The sequence below is a fragment of the Salvelinus fontinalis genome, chromosome 17 (assembly GCF_029448725.1).
Source record: "Salvelinus fontinalis isolate EN_2023a chromosome 17, ASM2944872v1, whole genome shotgun sequence".
Taxonomy (NCBI): domain Eukaryota; kingdom Metazoa; phylum Chordata; class Actinopteri; order Salmoniformes; family Salmonidae; genus Salvelinus; species Salvelinus fontinalis.
In genome coordinates this window covers 43,240,068-43,259,424 of record NC_074681.1, presented here as the reverse complement: position 1 = coordinate 43,259,424, position 19,357 = coordinate 43,240,068, and the positions used below count along the sequence as shown (strand labels likewise).

At 41.4% G+C, this 19,357-nt stretch overlaps 1 protein-coding gene across 1 annotated transcript in view; it reads left to right on the top strand.

The window, feature by feature from the left end:
* klhl18 (kelch-like family member 18) overlaps positions 1-19,357 on the top strand; it is a 65,331-nt gene that overhangs the window by 18,265 nt on the left and 27,709 nt on the right. The window contains exon 5 of the mRNA XM_055867557.1: positions 10,408-10,568. Coding sequence (XP_055723532.1) covers positions 10,408-10,568 — 161 coding nt within the window. The remainder of the gene's footprint in view (positions 1-10,407; positions 10,569-19,357) is intronic.

The window sequence follows — 19,357 nt, the reverse complement described above, 5'->3', positions numbered from 1 at the left end:
ACTTGAACATTTTTATCACTCAATCTGTATACAGTGCCTTCGGAAAGTATTCAGACCCCTTGACTTTTTCCATATTTTGTTACTTTACAGCCTTATTCTAAAACTGATTAAATACTGTCTAGGATGAGGGTGCCGCTAGCGGCACTCCCCCCCCACCCCCACTGAAAAACCAGTGCCGCGAAATTCAAAAAAAATATTTTTTTAAAATATTTAACTTTCACACATTAAAGTCCAATACAGCTAATGAAAGACACAGATCTTGTGAATCCAGCCAACATGTCCGATTTTTAAAATGTTTTACAGGGAAGACACAATATGTAAAGATGTACATCTATTACCTAAAAACACATTAGCATAATCCACCATCTTTTATTTGTCCACCAACACCAGTAGCTATCACCAATTCGGCTAAACTAAGATATTTATAGCCCCTAACCAAGAAAAAAACTCATCAGATGACAGTCTGATAACATATTTATGGTATGGGATAGGTTTTGTTAGAAAAAAGTGCATATTTCAGGTAGATGGCATAGGTTACAATTGCACCCACCGTCACAAATGGACTAGAAAAACTACATAGAGCAACGTGTTTACCTACTTACTAATCATCAAACATTTCGTAAAAATACACAGCATACACTAATCGAAAGACACAGATCCTGTGAATACAGACAATATTTCAGATTTTCTAAGTGTCTTACAGCGAAAACACAATAAATCGTTATATTAGCATAGCACATAGCACATAGCAGCCCAGCATTGATTCTAGCCAAAGTGAGCGATAACGTCAACATCGCCAAAATATATTAATTTTTTCACTAACCTTCTCAGAATTCTTCAGATGACACTCCTGTAACATCATATTACACAATCCATATAGAGTTTGATCGCAAATGTTTATATTTAGCCACCAAAATCATGGTTAGACAATGTGAAATGTAGCCCAGCTGGTGAGAAAATGTCCGTGCGCCATATTAGACAGTGATCTACTCTTATACATAAATACTCATAAACGTGACTAAAAAATATAGGGTGGACAGGGATTGATAGACAATTTAATTCTTAATACAATCGCGGAATTACATTTTTTAAATTATCCTTACTTTTCAATACAGTTTGCGCCAAGCGAAGCTACGTCAAGAAACATGGCGTCCTAAGCCACTAACATTTTTCGACAGAAACACGATTTATCATAATAAAAATGTCCTACTTTGAGCTGTTCTTCCATCAGTATCTTGGGCAAAGGATCCTTTCTTGGGTCTAATCGTCTTTTGGTGGAAAGCTGTCCTCTTGCCATGTGGAAATGCCAACTGCGTTCGGGATGAACTGGAAGCGTGCCCAGCAATTCACAGCGTTTCAGAAATAAATGTCCCAAAATCGCACTAAACGGATATAAATTGCTATAAAACGCTTTAAATTAACTACTTTATGATGTTTTTAACTCCCATAACGAGTAGAAACATGACCAGAGTAATATTACTCCCTCCACTAATGCTTGGAACAAGTGCGGGTCGATGTCCTCCAGGCGCATTACGCAGCAAGAAAAGAGTTCCTAGCTACAGGTTTTTTAAATTTGTAGTGCCTGTGAACGCACAATCGACCCCATTCAAATCGTCATCACGTAAAGGCATCCAGGGGAAGACGTAAGCAGTGTCCGTATACTCATAGCAATAACTGCGGCCTTTTAACTGACTCCAAATCAGGGGCCAAAATTTCTGAAATCTGACTCCATGTCAGGGAAATTGCTGTAGAATGACTTCTGTTCCACTTAGAGACAGAATTTCAACTCCTATAGAAACTATAGACTGTTTTCTATCCAATAATAATAATAATATGCATATTGTACGATCAAGAATTTTGTGGGAAGCCGTTTCAAAAATTACACGATTAGCATAAATAGTGACAACAGCGCCCCCATCCTCAACAGGTTAAATATACTTTTTTCTCAACAATCTAAACACTATACCCCATAATGACAAAGCGAAAACATGTTTTTAGATTTATTTTGCAAATATATATATATATATATATATATATATATATATATATAATTTAGATTAAATGTAATATCTTATTTACATAAGTATTCAGACCCTTTGCTATGAGACTTGACATTGAGCTCAGGTGCATCTTGTTTCCATTGATCATCCTTGAGATGGTTCTGCAATTTGATTGGAGTCCACATGTAGTAAATTCAATTGATTGGACATGTATAGTTGACAGTGCGTGAACGGAGCAAAGTACATAGAGATCCTTGATGGAAACCTGCTCCAGAGCGCTTAGGACCTCAGACTGGGGCGAAGGTTCACCTTCCAACAGGACAATGACCCTAAGCACAGGCAAAACAACACAGGAGTGGCTTCGGGACAAGTTTCTGAATGTTCTTGAGTGGCCCAGCCACAGCCCGGACTTGAACCCGATCAAACATCTCTGGAGAGACCTGAAAATACCTGTGCAGCAATGCTCCCCATCCAACCTGACAGAGCTTGAGAGGATCTGAAGAGAAGAATGGGAGAAACTCCAAATATAGGTGTCCCAAGCTTGTAGTATCATACCCAAGAAGTCTCAAGGCTGTAATCTCTGCCAAAGGTGCTTCCACAAAGTACTGAGTAAAGGGTCTGAATACTTATGTAAATGTGAGATTTCATTATGGGGTATTGTGTGTAGATTGAGGGGGCAAAAATTATTTAATCAATTGTAAGATAAGGCTGTAACCTAACAGTGTGGAAAAAGTCGAGGGGTCTGAATACTTTCCGAAAGCACTCTCTGTGTGTATATATACTGTACCAGTCAAAAGTTTTAAAACACCTACTCATTCATGGGTTTTTTATTTTTAATATTTTCTACATTGTAGAATAATAGTGAAGACATCAAAACAATGAAATAACACATATGGAATTATGTAGTAACCGAAAAAGTGTTAGACAAATCAAAATATGTTTTATATTTGAGGTTCTTCAAAGTAGCCACCCTTTGCCTTGATGACAGCTTTGCACACTCTTGGCTTTCTCCCGAGTGGCGCGGTGGTCTAAGGCACTGCATCTCAGTGCTAGAGGCGCCACTACAGTCCCTGGTTCGAATCCAAGCTGTATCACATCCGGCTGTGATTGGGAGTCCTGTAACGAGGCGCACTATTGGCCCAGCGTCGCCCTCGGATTCGGCCGTCATTGTAAATAAGAATTTGTTCTTAACTGACTTGCCAAGTTAAATAAAGATTACATTTAAAAACATTCTCTCAACCATGCATTCCAATTAACAGGTGTGCCTTGTTAAAAGTTATTTGTTGAATTTCTTTCCTCAATGCGTTTGAGACAATCAGTTGTGTTGTGACAAGTTAGGGGTGGTATACAGAAGATATCACTATTTGGTAAAAGACCAAGTTCATATTTTTACAAGAACAGCTCAAATAAGCAAAGAGAAACGACAGTCCATCATTACTTTAAGACATGAAAGTCGGTCAATTAAGAACTTTGAAAGTTTGTTAATGTGGAGTCGCAAAAACGATCAAGCACTATGATGAAACTGGCTCTCATGAGGACCGCCACAGGAAAGGAATTTCTGGTCCCAACCACCGTGTCTTTGTGATGCAGAGTAGGTGAACGGATGATCTCCACATGTGTGGTTCCCACCGTGAAGCATGGAGGAGGTGGTGTGATGGCATGGGGGTGCTTTGCTGGTGACACTGTCTGCCTTGATTTCTAAATAAATCACTCACTTAACCAGCATTCCAACTGGTTTACGCTTAGTGGGAGTATCATTTGTTTTTCAACACGATAATGACCCAAAACACACCTCCAGGCTGTGTACGGGCTATTTGACCAAGGAGAGTGATGGAGTGCTGCATCACATGACCTGGCCTCCACAATCACCTGACCACCACAATCACCTGACCACAATGCCAAGGGTGTGCAAAGCTGTCATCAAGGCAAAGGGTGGCTACTTTGAAGAATCTGAAATCTAAAATATATTTAGATTTTTTTTAACACTTTTTCCATTACTACATGATTCCATATGTCTCATTTCATAGTTTTGATGTCTTTACTATTATTCTACAATGTAGAAAATAGTCAAAATAAAGGAACTGTTGAATGATTAGGTGTGTCCAAACTTTTGGATGATACTGTATGTGTATAAATAAAAATATATATAATACGCACAAAACAAATTTAGGCAGCAGGGATCTTGATTCAGGAGGGGATTGATTGTCTCTGCTGTAACCAAGAAGCTTGACGTGTGTGTGTGTGTATAGTGCGTATGTTATCGTGTGTGTGTGTGTGTATGAATGCGTGTGTCTGTGCCTATGTTTGTTGCTTCACAGTCTCCTCTGTTCCGTAAGGCGTTTTTTTAATCTGTGTTTTAAATGAAATTTTACTGCTTGCATCAGTTACGTGTAATGTGTAATAGAGTTCCATTTATTCCGAGTTCCATTTATTTATGTCCTCAGAGGCAATTCAGCTTTCAGCAGTCAAAGGATATTTAGAAACAAATAGGCAGGGTAAGTGCAATTTCATAGTGTAATTAGTCCAACATTTGTTACGTTGCAGAATTGCATTCGGAATAAAAGAGAACTTGGCCCGATTTTTATTTTATTTTTTTTAACCTTAGGTTGTCTGTACCTGTGTCCAGAGGGAAGGAGCTGGAATTCAGGGTGGAGTGGATGGGAAGAGTCAACAGCAATTTTTTTCTCTTTGTGGAGGGCTCTTCCCAGGTAGAGAGACGACAGCTCTTGCTGTTGCTGCCCCATAATTTTTCCACAAGTCCTGACTATCTTGCCCAACCTATTTTTCTGTGCAACCTTGATATTCCCAAACCAGCAGGTCAAGAAGTAGGACAGAATGCTCTCAATTAATGACTTAAAAAAGTGCAGTATCCGTAGGCCAACAGACTGTATTTCCTTTCTTAAAAATAGCGTCAGTACACTGATCCCAGGACAGCTTGGTGTCAATGACTAGCCCAAGGTGTTTGCACTCCTCTATTTCAATGGACTCACCTTTTATCAGTGATGGTGTGTGCATGGTAGTGTTCCTTCCAAAGTCAATCACCTTGTCCTTAGTTTTTGATGTATTTAATATTCGATGGGATGACGACACCAGACAGTAAAATCAATCAGAGCCGGTCCGTGCTCCGTCTCATCCGCTTTGAGAAGACTGACTAAAGCAGTATTGTCAGCACATTTGATCAGGTGGCGCCTTGGGAACCGCTCTGGCAGCTATCTGTATACAGTATGTATAGTACTGGTGAAAGAACACTGCCCTGTGGGGTTCCAACTGAAGTGGTGTGCACCTCCGCGTGTGTTGCCAACTCGTACCTGCTGAGACCTATCAGTTAGGAAGTTGGTGATCCGTGTGAAAAGCATAGCATCAAGTCCGAAGCCGCCTCTGTCTGTCTGCGAGGACCAACGTAATAACTGTGTAAATTCCGAGGAGAAATCTGCAAACGTGATACACACATGGTTTTACTGCCCTTTTAAATGCATGTACAGCAGATGTAAGAGTGAAAGGATGGCATAATCTGTCCCTCTCTCTGACCGGTATGTAGATTGGAGGGGGTCAAGAAGGTGTCGGGTGGTGTTGATTATGTATGCCTTGATGATCTTTTCAAGAGATGTAATCAAGAGAGAGGTAAGAGCGACAGGTCTGTAATCATTTGATGCAGATGGATTAGAGGTTTTTGGGATGGGTACAACAATAGATTGTTTTCAATGTATCCAGGGACTGCTGAAAGAGAGGGCAGAAGACACCGCTCAGCCGAGTGGAACAGTGTTTCAAGACTGTATCAAATATCCTCTGGTCTGATGAAACAAAAATAGAACTGTTTGGCCATAATGACCATTGTTATGTTTGGAGGAAAAAGGGGGAGATTTGCAAGCCGAAGAACACCATCCGAACTCGGATGCACGGTGGTGGCAGCATCATGTTGTGGGGGTGTTTTGCTGCAGGAGGGACTGGTGCCCTTCACAAAATAGATGGCATCATGAGGTAAATAAATAAAAGCTGAAATAAATAATTCTCTACTTTTATTCTGACATTTCACATTCTGAAAATAAAGTGGTCATTCTAACTGACCTAAGACAGGGCATTTGTAATAGGATTACATGTCAGTAATTGTGAAAAACTGAGTTTAAATGTATTTGGTTAAGGTGTATGTAAACATCCATCTTCAACTGTAAGTGGGTTTCAGAGATATAATGCGTATGAATTTGGTGGGTTGAGATTAAGTATAAAAGCACTAAACCTCTCTCTAAAACCTTCACTTATTCAAAAGTGTTACTTGAACCCTAAAGAAAAGGTCATCCATTGTTTAAAAACGGCCTTTTTGCCTTTGTGCAGATTGCCATGTCTCATTTTCGATTAATTAAAAATGACACTTTTTTCAAAGTATCTCTCTTTTTTAAATAAGCATTGCAGAGCTGGCTACAATTTCAATTTCAATTTCATCCCCCTGAAAAGATAGAAAACACTATGGCTGAACTCAAATGTGCTGGTTGATAAAATACCTGTATTTATGTGAAAGATGTCTGAAAAGGGTATTTTGTTCTTAAATGATATTGTAAATTGGAATGGTGAAGTTATGTCCTTCATGGAAGTATCAGAATTGTACGGGAAGGTCTGCTCAATCCAAGAGTACAACCAATCGATTACAGCATTACCCCAAAAATGGAGGAGGCGCACACACACACATTGAGTTGATTCCCTGCTAAGGTCAATAAAAATGTCGTTGAATGCCATGTTAATGCCTGGATTCTGTGAGGGCCCTAATTATCATTTTTGGACCAGAATGAGGCTCTCATTACATATTTTTCTTGCGGTGATGATTCGCCATCTTCATTTAATTTTTTTAATAATTTATCTGCAGATAAGCATCAATAAGCCTAGGCCTACCAGTAGCCTCTGCAAATTAGGGAGCCAAATGAATGGCTTTCTCAACAATGCGATTCGGTAGGCTGCACTGACTGGCGAGACAAGTCACTCAATTTAGCATCACTGTCTGGCAAGCCCCGAGATCCTAGGAAAGGAAACCTAGGATATCCTGTGGTCTACTTGTCCCAATGCGATACCTTGGTATATAACCAGGGGAGATATCAATTATGTTTGTACATGTGTTTACAGGCATATGCTTCTTAATAGAACCTATTTGAAACAAGCCATTACACCTCTTTATCATGGCATTTCATTATTATTATTCAGGTTATTACTTATAAATACATTAAGAAATGCCAGATCGGAGAGGATCTGGCACATTTTTGGATTGACACATTAATGGAGTCAGTGTCTGTTGGCTTTTCTGCATTTTTTTGGATTACATATCCTATTTCGATGCACACAACCATTCAAACAAAGTCTGAGTGGTTTTCTCTCACTTTTCCCGAAATATTCGCATAACATCACAAACCCTGCTGCTGCGGTCATCCGACCATTCTTCAGAGGGGACGCGGTAATGAGAGAAATAATGTAGCTTAACTTCTTTTGGCTAGGGGGCAGCATTTTCTCGTTTGGATGAAAAGCGTGCCCAGAGTAAACTGCCTGCTACTCAGTCCCAGTTGCTAATATCAGTCCTAGACAGGCTATTTCTGCTTACCTGACCTGTTTCTGATTACATGGCTTCCAGCTAACGTCACTCCGTATCTTGCCCGGCTTCCCCGTTGAATAGCAGTTTGGAGTAGCTAGCTTGCTACTCCCCCCGGGTATTCCAGTTTGTTTTCGCCCATCCGGTCTAAACAAATGTCGACGGGTTAACCGACCAAGTCGTCATGGCAGGGGGAGGGAAAGCAGCGCAAGCCTAGCAAGGCTTTCCCTTGCAGTTGCGGCCATTTCGTGTCCCAGTCTGATTTACATTGCATTCCGCTGGGCCCCGGTGTCCTTAAACGTAGAGCGTGGTAGGCCTCGTTCTTGCTCGGGGAAGATGTTGCGAACAAAGTCTCAGAAGAGGGACAGCCATCTTCCCCTCAAGCTCCCAGCATATTCGGAGGACGCCTATCTGTCCCTGGGGGCGGACCTTTCAGATAAATCACGAAGTGAGGATGACGGCATGTCTCTTGCTGCATCAGGCAGCGCCCTCTCTGACCAGGGGAGGTATTACGCCCCTGAGGAAGAGTGCATCTCCTCTGCCCAGCCAAACTGAGAAGGGAGGGCAGGAGTCAATGGCTGATCTCCCCTTCTTCAAACCGATCAAACGCGCTGCCTCCAAACTCGATCCCGAGTATTCTATGTCTCCCACACCTACAGTACCAGTCAAAAGTCTGGACACACCTACTCATTCAAGGGTTTTTCTTTATTTTGACTATTTTCTACGTTGTAGAATAATAGTGAAGACATCAAAACTATGAAATAATCATGTAGCAACCAAAAAAAGTGTTAAACATCAATATATTGGAGATTCTTCGAAGTAGCCACCCTTTGCCTTTGACATCTTTGCACACTCTTGACATTCTCTCAACCAGCTTCATGAGGTAGTCACCTGGAATGCATTTCAATTAACAGGTGCGCCTTGTTAAAAGTTAATTTGTGGAATTTCTTTACTGTTTAGTGCGTTTGAGCCAATCAGTTGTGTTGTGACAAGGTACAGAAGATAGCCCTATTTGGTAAAAGTCCAGCTCAAATAAGCAAAGTGAAACGACTCCATTATTTTAAGACATGAAGGTCAGTCAATCCGTAAAACATGAAGGTCAGTCAATCCAGTGCCAGGCTACGCCCACTTGGATATGAATGGCATGGAGTTGTTGGGATATTTCATAGCCCCTCACCTCGAGACCTATAGCCCTCGTTGGGGTGGGTCAAAAGCACTGTTACCCCAGTTTAGTTCTTTAAAGAGTTCCCATCATATCCAGGCCCAGGGGCAGAAGGGTGATGGTTCCACATTTTGCCTTTTTAACCATCAACCTCTCAAGGCCAACCTTGTCTGGCCAACAGGCCTGACAGGTCCCCCTTCCCTACCATGGGACAGGTTGCCCCATTGGGGCGGCCACCAGAGGGCTCTCTCCACCCACCTATTCCCCTGCTCTGGGTTCCCCCGCTCTTCACAGAAGTCTCCCCCTGGGAAGTCTCCCCCTGGGTCCTGCGTTTCATGGGAGTTGTGTAGTCCACTGCACAGGGTGAATCGGCCGTGCCCTCAAAGATGAGTGTCTCTTTTGGCCAAGGGAGTGGTACCTAGGGAGGAAGCTCACCAAGGCTTCTTCGGGGGGAGGGGTACGCCCCGTCCTAGATTTATGGTACCTCAAGTGTCTGAGTGTCTACGGATTTCGAATGCTAACGCATCGCATGCTGTTAGATTCTATTCGGCTGAACGAGTAGTTCACTACTGTTGACCTCAAGGATGCTTAATTCCACATCAGTTTGTTCTGCACACAGGTGATATGATCACCTTTGAGAGCATAGCGTAGAAATTTCTCACCTTTCCATTCCGTCTGTCCCTGGCCCCACAGACATTCAGGAAGTGTGCTGAAGCCACCGTAGCCCTAGTCCTAACCTACACCCGGGTTCAGGAAGTGGAGCACACCGCCCTCCTGATGTCGCACCTGCTCACCGTGGAGAGCGCAACAGCTTTTTGCCGCTGCTTCTCTGTGTTTTGCCACTGCTTCTCGGTCACGTACTGGATGTGTCTGAGGGGTCTTAGGCTCATGACCTCCATGATTGTGGTAGTCCCGCTTGGCCTCCTCCTCGTGAGACTTCCAGCGTGCCCCTCTCTAATGCTGGAGAGACCCATCCCTCTTGATGCAGGGTTGCCCCACGGGGAGAATCATACGCAAGTTGGTGACAACAGATGCGTCACTACAGGGATGGGGGACAGTTCACAAAGGGCATATGGTCAGACCATATCAATGTTCTCCAGCTCTTTTTTTATTTTTATATAACCTTTTATTTAAGGCAGTCTCATTGAGACGAAGGTCTCTTTTGCAAGGGAGCCCTGCATCACAAGACCAGCAAAAATTACTAATTTAAAGTTAGACATAAATACTTCAAGGCGGGAGCACAGGAAACTCAAAAATGCTAAAATATGCACATTCCTCTCTAAAGAGGTCTTCAACTAAGTCTCTGAACTGCCCGAAAGGCACCAATGCATCCAACTGTAGGGTATTCTGAAGATTGTTCCATAAGTGAAGTCCAAAGAAACAAAAAGCCAGCCCTGTGAGCGGGTATGGTATCTCATACTTCTATAGGTTAGTAATGATTTAAGGTAATGCAGGAGTTTTTTGCGCAAGAGCTTTATAAATGATCAGACCGATTTTTTTACCTACGTGATACCAATGAGGGCCAGGCCACTTTCTGATAGAGAATGCAGTGATGAGTTCAGAATCGTTCACCTGTGATAAAACTGACTGTGCTGTGGTCAACAGCGTCTAACATGACCGGATTTGAATCCCTAAGCTTTTTCCTAATCCCTCTGACATTCTGTGTCCCCTCATTCTAGGTGTTTGAAGCAGTTCTTGCGTGGGTACGGCATGAACGCGAGGATCGGGAACCTCGGCTCCCTGAGTTGCTCTCCAAGACCCGTCTGCCCCTTTGTCGACCCCAGTTCTTGGCAGACCGCGTTCAACAGGATGAGCTGGTGCGCTTTTGCCACAAATGCAGGTGACTGACGCTGTTTGATGCATCTATTTTCATTTTCTTTCATGTTTTAATGTATGGTTGCTTTAACAGTGCCTTCAGAAAGTATTCACACCCCTTGACATTTCCACATTTTGTTGAGCTACAGCCTAAATTTAAAATAGATTAAATTGGAGAGAAAACATGTCACTGGCCAATAGACAATACCCCAAAATGTCAAAGTGGAATTGTTTTTCAAAAGGTTTGCAAATTATTATAAAATGAAAAGCTGAAATGTCTTGAGTAAGCCTAAATAAGTTCAGGAGTAAACATTTGCTTAACAAGTCACGTAATATGTTGCATTGACTTACTATGTGTGCAATAATAGTGTTTAATATACTTTCTGAATGACTACCTCATCTCTCTACCCAACACAAACAATTATCTGTAATGTCCGTCAGTCGAGTAGTGAATTTCAGACACAGATTGAACCACAAAGACAAGGGAGTTTTCCAGTGCCTCGAAAAAAGGCCATCTATCGGTAGATGGGTAAATATAAAAAAGCAGACATTGAACATCCCTTTGAGCATGGTAAAGTTATTAATTATACTTGGGACGGACACTACAAAGATACAGGCTTCCTTCCTAACTTAGTTGCCGGAGAAGAAGGAAACCGCCCAGCGATTTCACCATGAGGCCAATGGTGACTTTCAAACAGTTAGAGTTTAATGGCTGCGATAGGCGAAAACTGAAGATGGATCAACAACATTGTAGTTACTCCACAATACTAACCTAAATGACAGTGTGAAAAGAAGGAAGCCTGTACAGAATACAAATATTCGAAAACATGCATTCTGTTTGCAACAAGGCACTAAAGTAATACTGCATAAAAATGTGGCAAAGCAATTCACTTTTTGTCCTGAATACAAAGTGTTGTCTGGAGCAAATCTGATACAACACATAACTGAGTACCACTCTCCCTATTTTCAAGCATAGTGGTGGCTGCATCATGTTATGGGTATGCTTGTAATCGTTAAGGACTGGGGAGTAAGACTAAAAAAGAAACGGAATGGAGCTAAGCAAAGGCAAAATCCTAGAGGAAACCTGGTTGTCTGCTTTCTACCAGACACTGGGAGATGAATTCACCTTTTAGCAGGACAATAACCTAAAACACAAGGCCAAATCTACACTGGAGTTGCTTACCAAGAAGACAGTGAATGTTCCTGAGTGGCCATGTTACAGTTTTGACATAAATTTGATTAAAAATGTATGGCAAGACATGAAAAGGGTTGTCTCGCAATGATCAACAACCACCTTGACAGAGCTTGAAGAATAAAAAAATAAAGTATAATAGACTGATATTGTACAATCCAGGTGTGCAAAGCTCTTAGACTCACAGCTATGATCACTGCCACAGGTAATTCTAACATGTATTGACTCAGAGGTTCAAATACTTATTTAAATGAGATATTTCTGTGTTTCATTTTCAATAAATTTGCAACAATTTCTAAAAACATGTTTTCACTTTGTCGTTATGGGCTATTGTGTGTAGATGGGTGAGACAAACATATATTTCATAAACTTTTTATTCAGGCTGTAGCACAAAATGTTAAATAAGTCGAGAGGTATGAATACCTTCTGAAGGCACTGTACTAGCAGAACCAATTTTATTTTAGTCTCCTTTAATAAAGATAAATGGCATGGACAAAATGATTGGCACCCCGGAGCTAGTACTTGTTTGCACATCCTTTGGCCAAGATAACTGCAGACAAATTCATTTGCTGCACTTTCTTACTAGCAAGTTGGCCCACTCTTTAGTAGCACAATGCTCTAGTACTTTAATGTTTGAGGGGTGCCCTCCACTAACGGCTGTTTCCAGCCCTCGCCATAGTTATGGATGTGATTCAGATCTCGACTCTTCACTGGCCAGTCCAGTGTTTTCTTCTCGAACCGTTCCAGGTTGCTTTTGATGTTATGGGGTCGTTGTCCTGCTGGAAGACTTCCAACCTACAACAGGGACACAGTTGGACACTGGGTTGAACATTGCACTTCAAAACACCTTGGTAATCTGCTGATTTCATGATGTCTTGCACACGTTCAAGGCCCCGCAGTACCCGATGCAGCAAAGTAACCCCACAGCATTATCGAACCTCCCCATGTTTGATTGTAGGGAGGGTGTTATTTTGTTTGAATGTTTCATTTCGTTGTTGGTTAACAGGAAGACCCCACTGCTGAAGGAGACACGTGGTTTGATTCTGTGGTTTCCAAGGCGCAGAGATGGCAGCTTTGGATGATGACTTTTATATATTTATTCATTATTCACTCTTAAGTGTTTTTTTTATGATAAAAAAAAGTAAAAAAAAGTATTAGATTTAGGAAGCTGATTTAAGAAAATTTTACATTAATTTAGAAATGTTGGATGTGGAAGAATGGTATATTTGAGGATAATACAGTCCTATTAATTTAATGTTATGATTCGAATTTGCTAAACAATGACAACCTGCATCCACCATTCAAGAGGATTCCTTAACGGTCATCAGCAGGTCAAGACTACCCTGAGTAAGCAGCTTGAAAACATGGAAAAACCATAGACGCGACGGTGAGGTAGAAAACGTATTCACTGACCGAAAATGTTAGTTTGTCCTCTTGGCCGCAGAGACAACATTTTTCCTTATATTCTACACATTTTGCCATGGGAGAGAGAACATTTCAGTTTTAAAGCTAGTTCCCTGCATTTCTACACATTCTGGCATGGGGCTGAGAGAAAATGTGCAGCTTTAAAGTACTTTTTCCTGCAGTTCTACACATTTTGCCATGGCTTACGCTGTGTGCTTATGTTATCTGAGTGGCTCAAACATTATTTTAAAAAATCAATGAGTGCCCCATGCCATGACATTTCTTGAATTTTAGATTCTGACTGTCTAGTTTTTATTTTGGTGATTTGTTAGTTCTCAAATAATCATATTTCTAAAAATGTAGATTTATTATCTTTTCTACATGAGCTTTTTTGATCATATATTTTAGAGTGGCGGCAACGATTTGAGTATGTGGCACAGTTGGTGGAGCATGGCACTTGCAACACCAGGTTTGTGGGTTCGATACCCATGGGGGACCAGAGGTTCCGGCACCTTCGTCCTTGATTGCTTCCCAATCAAGATCGGATCCAGAGGTACCTGCGTCTTCATCCTCGGTTCTGTCTCCCTCTCCGGTGGCTTCTACCTCGGGTTCAGATCCTCGGCGCTCCCAGCCTCACCAGACCGCGAGGCTGTCTGAGAGACCGGCCCATTCAACATCACCAGCTGTCATCATAGGCAGCTCTATGGTGAGAAACATCTCGGTCCCCAAGGAAAATACCCTGTGCTACCCAGGAGCACGAGTACAGGACATAACAAGGCTGCTTCCGACTGTTCTACCACAGATGCCGGGAGCTGACACTGTCGTAGTCCATGTGGGGTCAAACGACATCAGGAGGGCTAGCTCGGAACATTTGAAAATTGATTTTAAAGAACTGATTTTAGCATGAAAAGACTCCAAAAACGGCCAATAATTTCAGGTCCAGTACCATCGTTGGGGCGCGGGTGTGAAAGATTCAACAGACTGCTGGCATTACACATCTGGTTAAAAAACTGTACCTCTGCTGGAGTCACTTTTATTGATAACTTTGACACCTTCTGGAAACAGAAGATACTCTACAGGAATGACGGAGTCCATCCAAATCATCTTGGCTCCTGGACACACATTTCAAGGCTGCGTTGAAACAATGACTGGTAATGATCCAAGACCAGCTCAGTTAGTCCCTACTATTGTGACAATGAGTCATAATGCTGCATCAAATGTACATGACCTTAGGGGCATTGGCAAACACAATGTAAGTAATTTAATTTATGTACCCCTAACTGCACCGAATATATCTGTTTATCCTGAGTAATCAGGATATAAACCAGAGTTACACTGTTAGCACTGAGGCGGTGTGCAATAGTAGAAAGACCACTATGCAGCTCACTCTGCACTATCAGCTCCAATGTAAATAACACGAGTAAGTCTACCTCTAAGCTTCCCAGTAAAGCATTAAAAACAATCAAGCTACCCATAAAAGTGCTAGAAATAGCCCATATTAGCATATGTAGCCTAAGAAACAAGGTCAATGAAGTCAATAACTTGCTTGTAACAGATGACATTCATATTCTGACTATCGCAGAAACCCACTTAGATAATACCTTTGATGATACAGTGGTTATAACATAACATTTACCGAAAAGACAGAAATGCCAACGCGGGTGGTGTTGCGGTCTATATTCAGAACCACATTCCTGTAAAGCTGAGAGAAGATCTCATGTTAAATACTGTCGACGTAATATGGCTACAGGTTCATCTGGGAAGCTGCTATCGACCAAGTGCTAACAGTTAGTATCTGTATAATATGTGTGAAATGCTTGATAATGTATGTGATATCAACAGAGAAGTATATTTTCTGGCTGATTTTTAAATATAGACTGGCTATCATCAAGCTGCCCACTCAGGAAAAAAACTTCAAACTGTAACCAGTGCCTGCAACCTGGTTCAGGTTATCAGTCAACCTATCAGTAATTTACAAACAGCACAGGAATGAAATCATCTACATGTATTGATCACATCTTTACTAATGCTGCAGATATTTGCTTTAAAACAGTATCCACATCCATAGGATGAGTGATCACAATATAATAGCCATATCTAGGAAAACCAAAGTTCCAAAGGCTGGGCCTAATATAGTGTATAGCATGCACCCATTATGAAAATGACTGTAAAAAACTGTTAAATCCCTTTGGATTGATGAGGAATTGAAAAATTGGATGGTTGAGAGGGATGAGGCAAAAGGTATGGCAAATAAGTCTGGCAGCCCAACTGATTTGCAAACATACTGCAAATAAAGAAATCATGTGACTAAACTAAAGAAAAAGAAACTACACTATGGAACAAAGATGATTAAATTATATAAAGAAATACATTTTGGGGGGAAAAGTCAACCTGGCTCCTTCATTCATTGAATTCAGATTCATCACAAAGCCCACTGATATTGCAAACTACTTTAATTACTTTTTCATTGGCAAGATACGCAAACTGAGGGATGACATGCCAGCAACAAACACTGACACTATACATCCAAGTATATCTGACCAAATTATGAAAGATTTGTACTTTTGAATTCCGTAAAGTCAGTGTGGAAGAGGTGAACAAATAATTGTTGTCTATCAACAATGACAAGCCACCGGGGTCTGACAATCTGGATGGAAAATTACTGAGGATAATAGCAGACGATAATGCCATGCCTATTTGCCACATCTTCAATTTAAGCCTACTAGAGAGCGTGTGCCCTCAGGCCTGGAGGGAAGCTAAAGTCATTCCGCTACCCAAGAATAGTAAAGCCCCCTTTACTGGCTCAAATAGCCGACCAATCAGCCTGTTACCAACCCTTTGTAAACTTCTGGAAAAAATGTTTTGACCAGAAACAATGCTATTTCACAGTAAACAAATTGACAACAGAATTTCAGGATGCTTATAGGGAAGGACACTCAACAAGCACAGCACTTACACAAAATACTGATGATTGGCTGAGAGAAATTGATGATAAAATGATTGTGGGGGCGGTCTTGTTAGACTTCAGTGCAGCTTTTGACATTATTGATCATAGTCTGCTGCTCGAAAAACTTGTTATGGCTTTACATCCCCTGCTTACTTACAGACTTTATTGTCCCCATGGGGAAATTTTGTTGCAGTGTCATGTACACGTTTAAATACAAAACAAAATTGGCAATACAACTTCCATAAGTTACATACCAATAAAACATTATTTTTTTTTAAAGACTAGCCTGCTGGCCTTACTGAGTCGATAGGAACATTAGCCCAGGCTATTTAGGAGGGATATCACACCTGGCTCAAATGATTGCCTAGTTGTGTTTTTCCTGCTGAGGGGTGCCCTATACTTGCACCAAGAGGGGAGTAGTTCAAAGTCCAGGTACAGGGGGTGGCTTGGGTCTAAAATTATTTTGTGAGCCTTGCGGAGGGCCCTGACCTTAACGATCTCATCCAGCCTGTCTAGTTGACTCCAAGTACCTTGCTTGCTGTGGTGATAATCCTTCTCAACATATTTCTCTGGCTGACACTGGCATTGCCAAACCAACAAACAATACAAAACGTTAAAATATTCTCAATAAAAGATTTGTAAAACAGAGTCAGTATAGTACAGTCTACATCTAAAAGATCCCAGCTTTTTGAGAAAGTACAGTCTCTGTTGGCTCTTTTTGTAGATCTGGTCTGTACATTTACTCCACTGAAGCTTATTGTTCAAAAGACACCCAGGTATTTGTATTCCTCTACAATTTCTATATTCTTACCTCTGATAGATGTTGCAGAGGTAGGTGTTGTACACTTCCTGAAGTCAATGCACATCTCTTTGATCTTGTTGGTGTTGAGGACCAAGTATGATTCCTCACACCACTCTACAAAGTTATCTAGGACCGGGCCATGATGTTCCTCATCATCATGCAACAGGCTGATCAAGGCAGTGTCATCAGCGAACTTAACGAGGTGTCTGTCAGGATGGGAACTAGTATAATGCTTTAATGTGGATAACGAGTTACTTGTCTAACAGAACACAGAGGGAGTTCTTTAATGGAAGCCTCTCAAATATAATCCAGTTAGAATCAATAATTCCCCAGGGTAGCTGTTTAGGCCCCTTGCTTTTTTCAGTTTTTACTAACGACATGCCACTGACTGAGTAAAGCCAGAGTTTCTATGTATGCAAATGACTCAACACTATACACGTCAGCTAGTACAGCGACTGAAATGACTGCAACACTCAACAAAGAGCTGCAGTTAGTTTCAGAGTGGGTGGCAAGGAATAAGTTAGCCCTGAATATTTCTTAAACTAAAAGCATTGTATTTTGGAACAAAACACTCACTAAACCCTAAACCTCAACTATATCTCGTAATGAATAATGTGGAAATTGAGCAAGTTGAGGTGACTAAACTGCTTGGAGTAACCCTAGATTGTAAACTGTCATGGTCAAAACATGTTGATGTAGTAGTAGCTAAAATGGGGAGAAGTCTGTCTATAATAAAGTGATGCTCTGCCTTCTTAACAACGCTATCAACAAGGCAGGTCCTACAGGCCCTAGTTCTGTCGCACCTTACCTTCTGTTCAGTTGTGTGGTCAGGTGCCACAAAAAAGGACTTAGGAAAATTGCAATTGGCTCAGAACAGGGCAGCATGGCTGGCCCTTGGATGTACACAGAGAGCTAATATTGATAATATACATGTCAACCTATCCTGGCTCAAAGTGGAGGAGAGATTTACTTCATCACTACTTGTATTTATAAGAGTTGAATGCACCGAGCATTTAAACTACTGGCACACAGCTCGGACACCCGTGCATACCCCACAAAACATGTGACGAGGTCTCTTCACAGTCCCCAAGTCCAGAACAGACTATGGGAGGCAGACAGTACTACATAGAGCCATGACTACATGGAACTCTATTCCACATCAAGTAATTGACTCAAGCAGTAAAATTTGATTTAAAAAACACCTTATGGAACAGCGGGGACTGGGAAGCAACACAAACATAGGCACAGACACATACACATGGATTTAGTACTGTCGATATGTGGTCATGGTGGAGTAGGGGCCTGAGGGCACACAGTGTGTTGTGAAATCTGTGAATGTATTGTAATGTTTTTAAAATTGTATAAACTGCCTTAATTTTGCTGGACCCCAGGAAGAGTAGCTGCTGCTTTGGCAGCAGCTAATTGGGATCCATAAATACAAATACAAAAAAAATGCACTACTGTAAGTCGCTCTCCTAAATGACAAAATATATATATATATATGGGAAACACTGTAATAGTACTCATAAGGTCATAGTATGCAAACCACGGACACTGGTTGACAATTTGGATTAATTTGGATTCTTTCTGCTGGCAGAGAGGACTGAAATTGCTACTGTCAGAGACATGGTTTGACCCAAATGTGTGGATTATGTGTGGAGTATCCCCCCCACAATCCAATTCAGAGGATTAACTTACCCAACATCTAACCGACAGCATTGATACTATCAGGGGAAGGTACATTGATGCTGGGATCCTTATCATGGGTGATTGTAACCATGTTGATGTGTCTGGACTATACCCAGGGAATGGATTAGAACAACGTGTTAACATTACAACTAAACAGAATGCCATCCTTGACTTTGTCATTCACCATCTAGAGGACTTTTATAGTAGCCCTACAACAATGTCACCTTTTGGGTCTCAGTGATCCTAATATTGTAGTTGTCACACCCAAGTCTCACTCTGCCTCCCACACCAAACCAGGAAAACAGTTATTCAACCAATGAAAGAGTCCAGCATCAGAGCATGTGGCCAGTAGCTTTCCCTCCATAAATGAAGTAACAAATGTGTAGAGAGCACAGGAAAAAAACAGAGAACTTCTATAACACCCTGAATTATGCCATTGCAACTTTCTTCTCAAAATGGGTGGTTAGGATGCATGCTCAGGATGAGGAGTCGATTTCACCTAGAATCAAAGAGCTGATTTAAAAAGACTGAAAGCCTTCCGTGAAAAAGACTGGCCTTCATGGCGCACGCTGAGGAACAAAGCCCATAGAGAGATCAAGGCAGCAAGATGAACGTTCTACCACAACAAAATCCAGAATAACAAGAGGGAGAACCCAGCCACATGGTACCATCAAAGGAGGTCTCTGACCAGCAGTAGAAAGACCATCTCCATCAAAGTTGACAGGCTCGATCCAGACAACCATTCTTCCATTGCCAATCATATAATTACAGGTTTTTTCA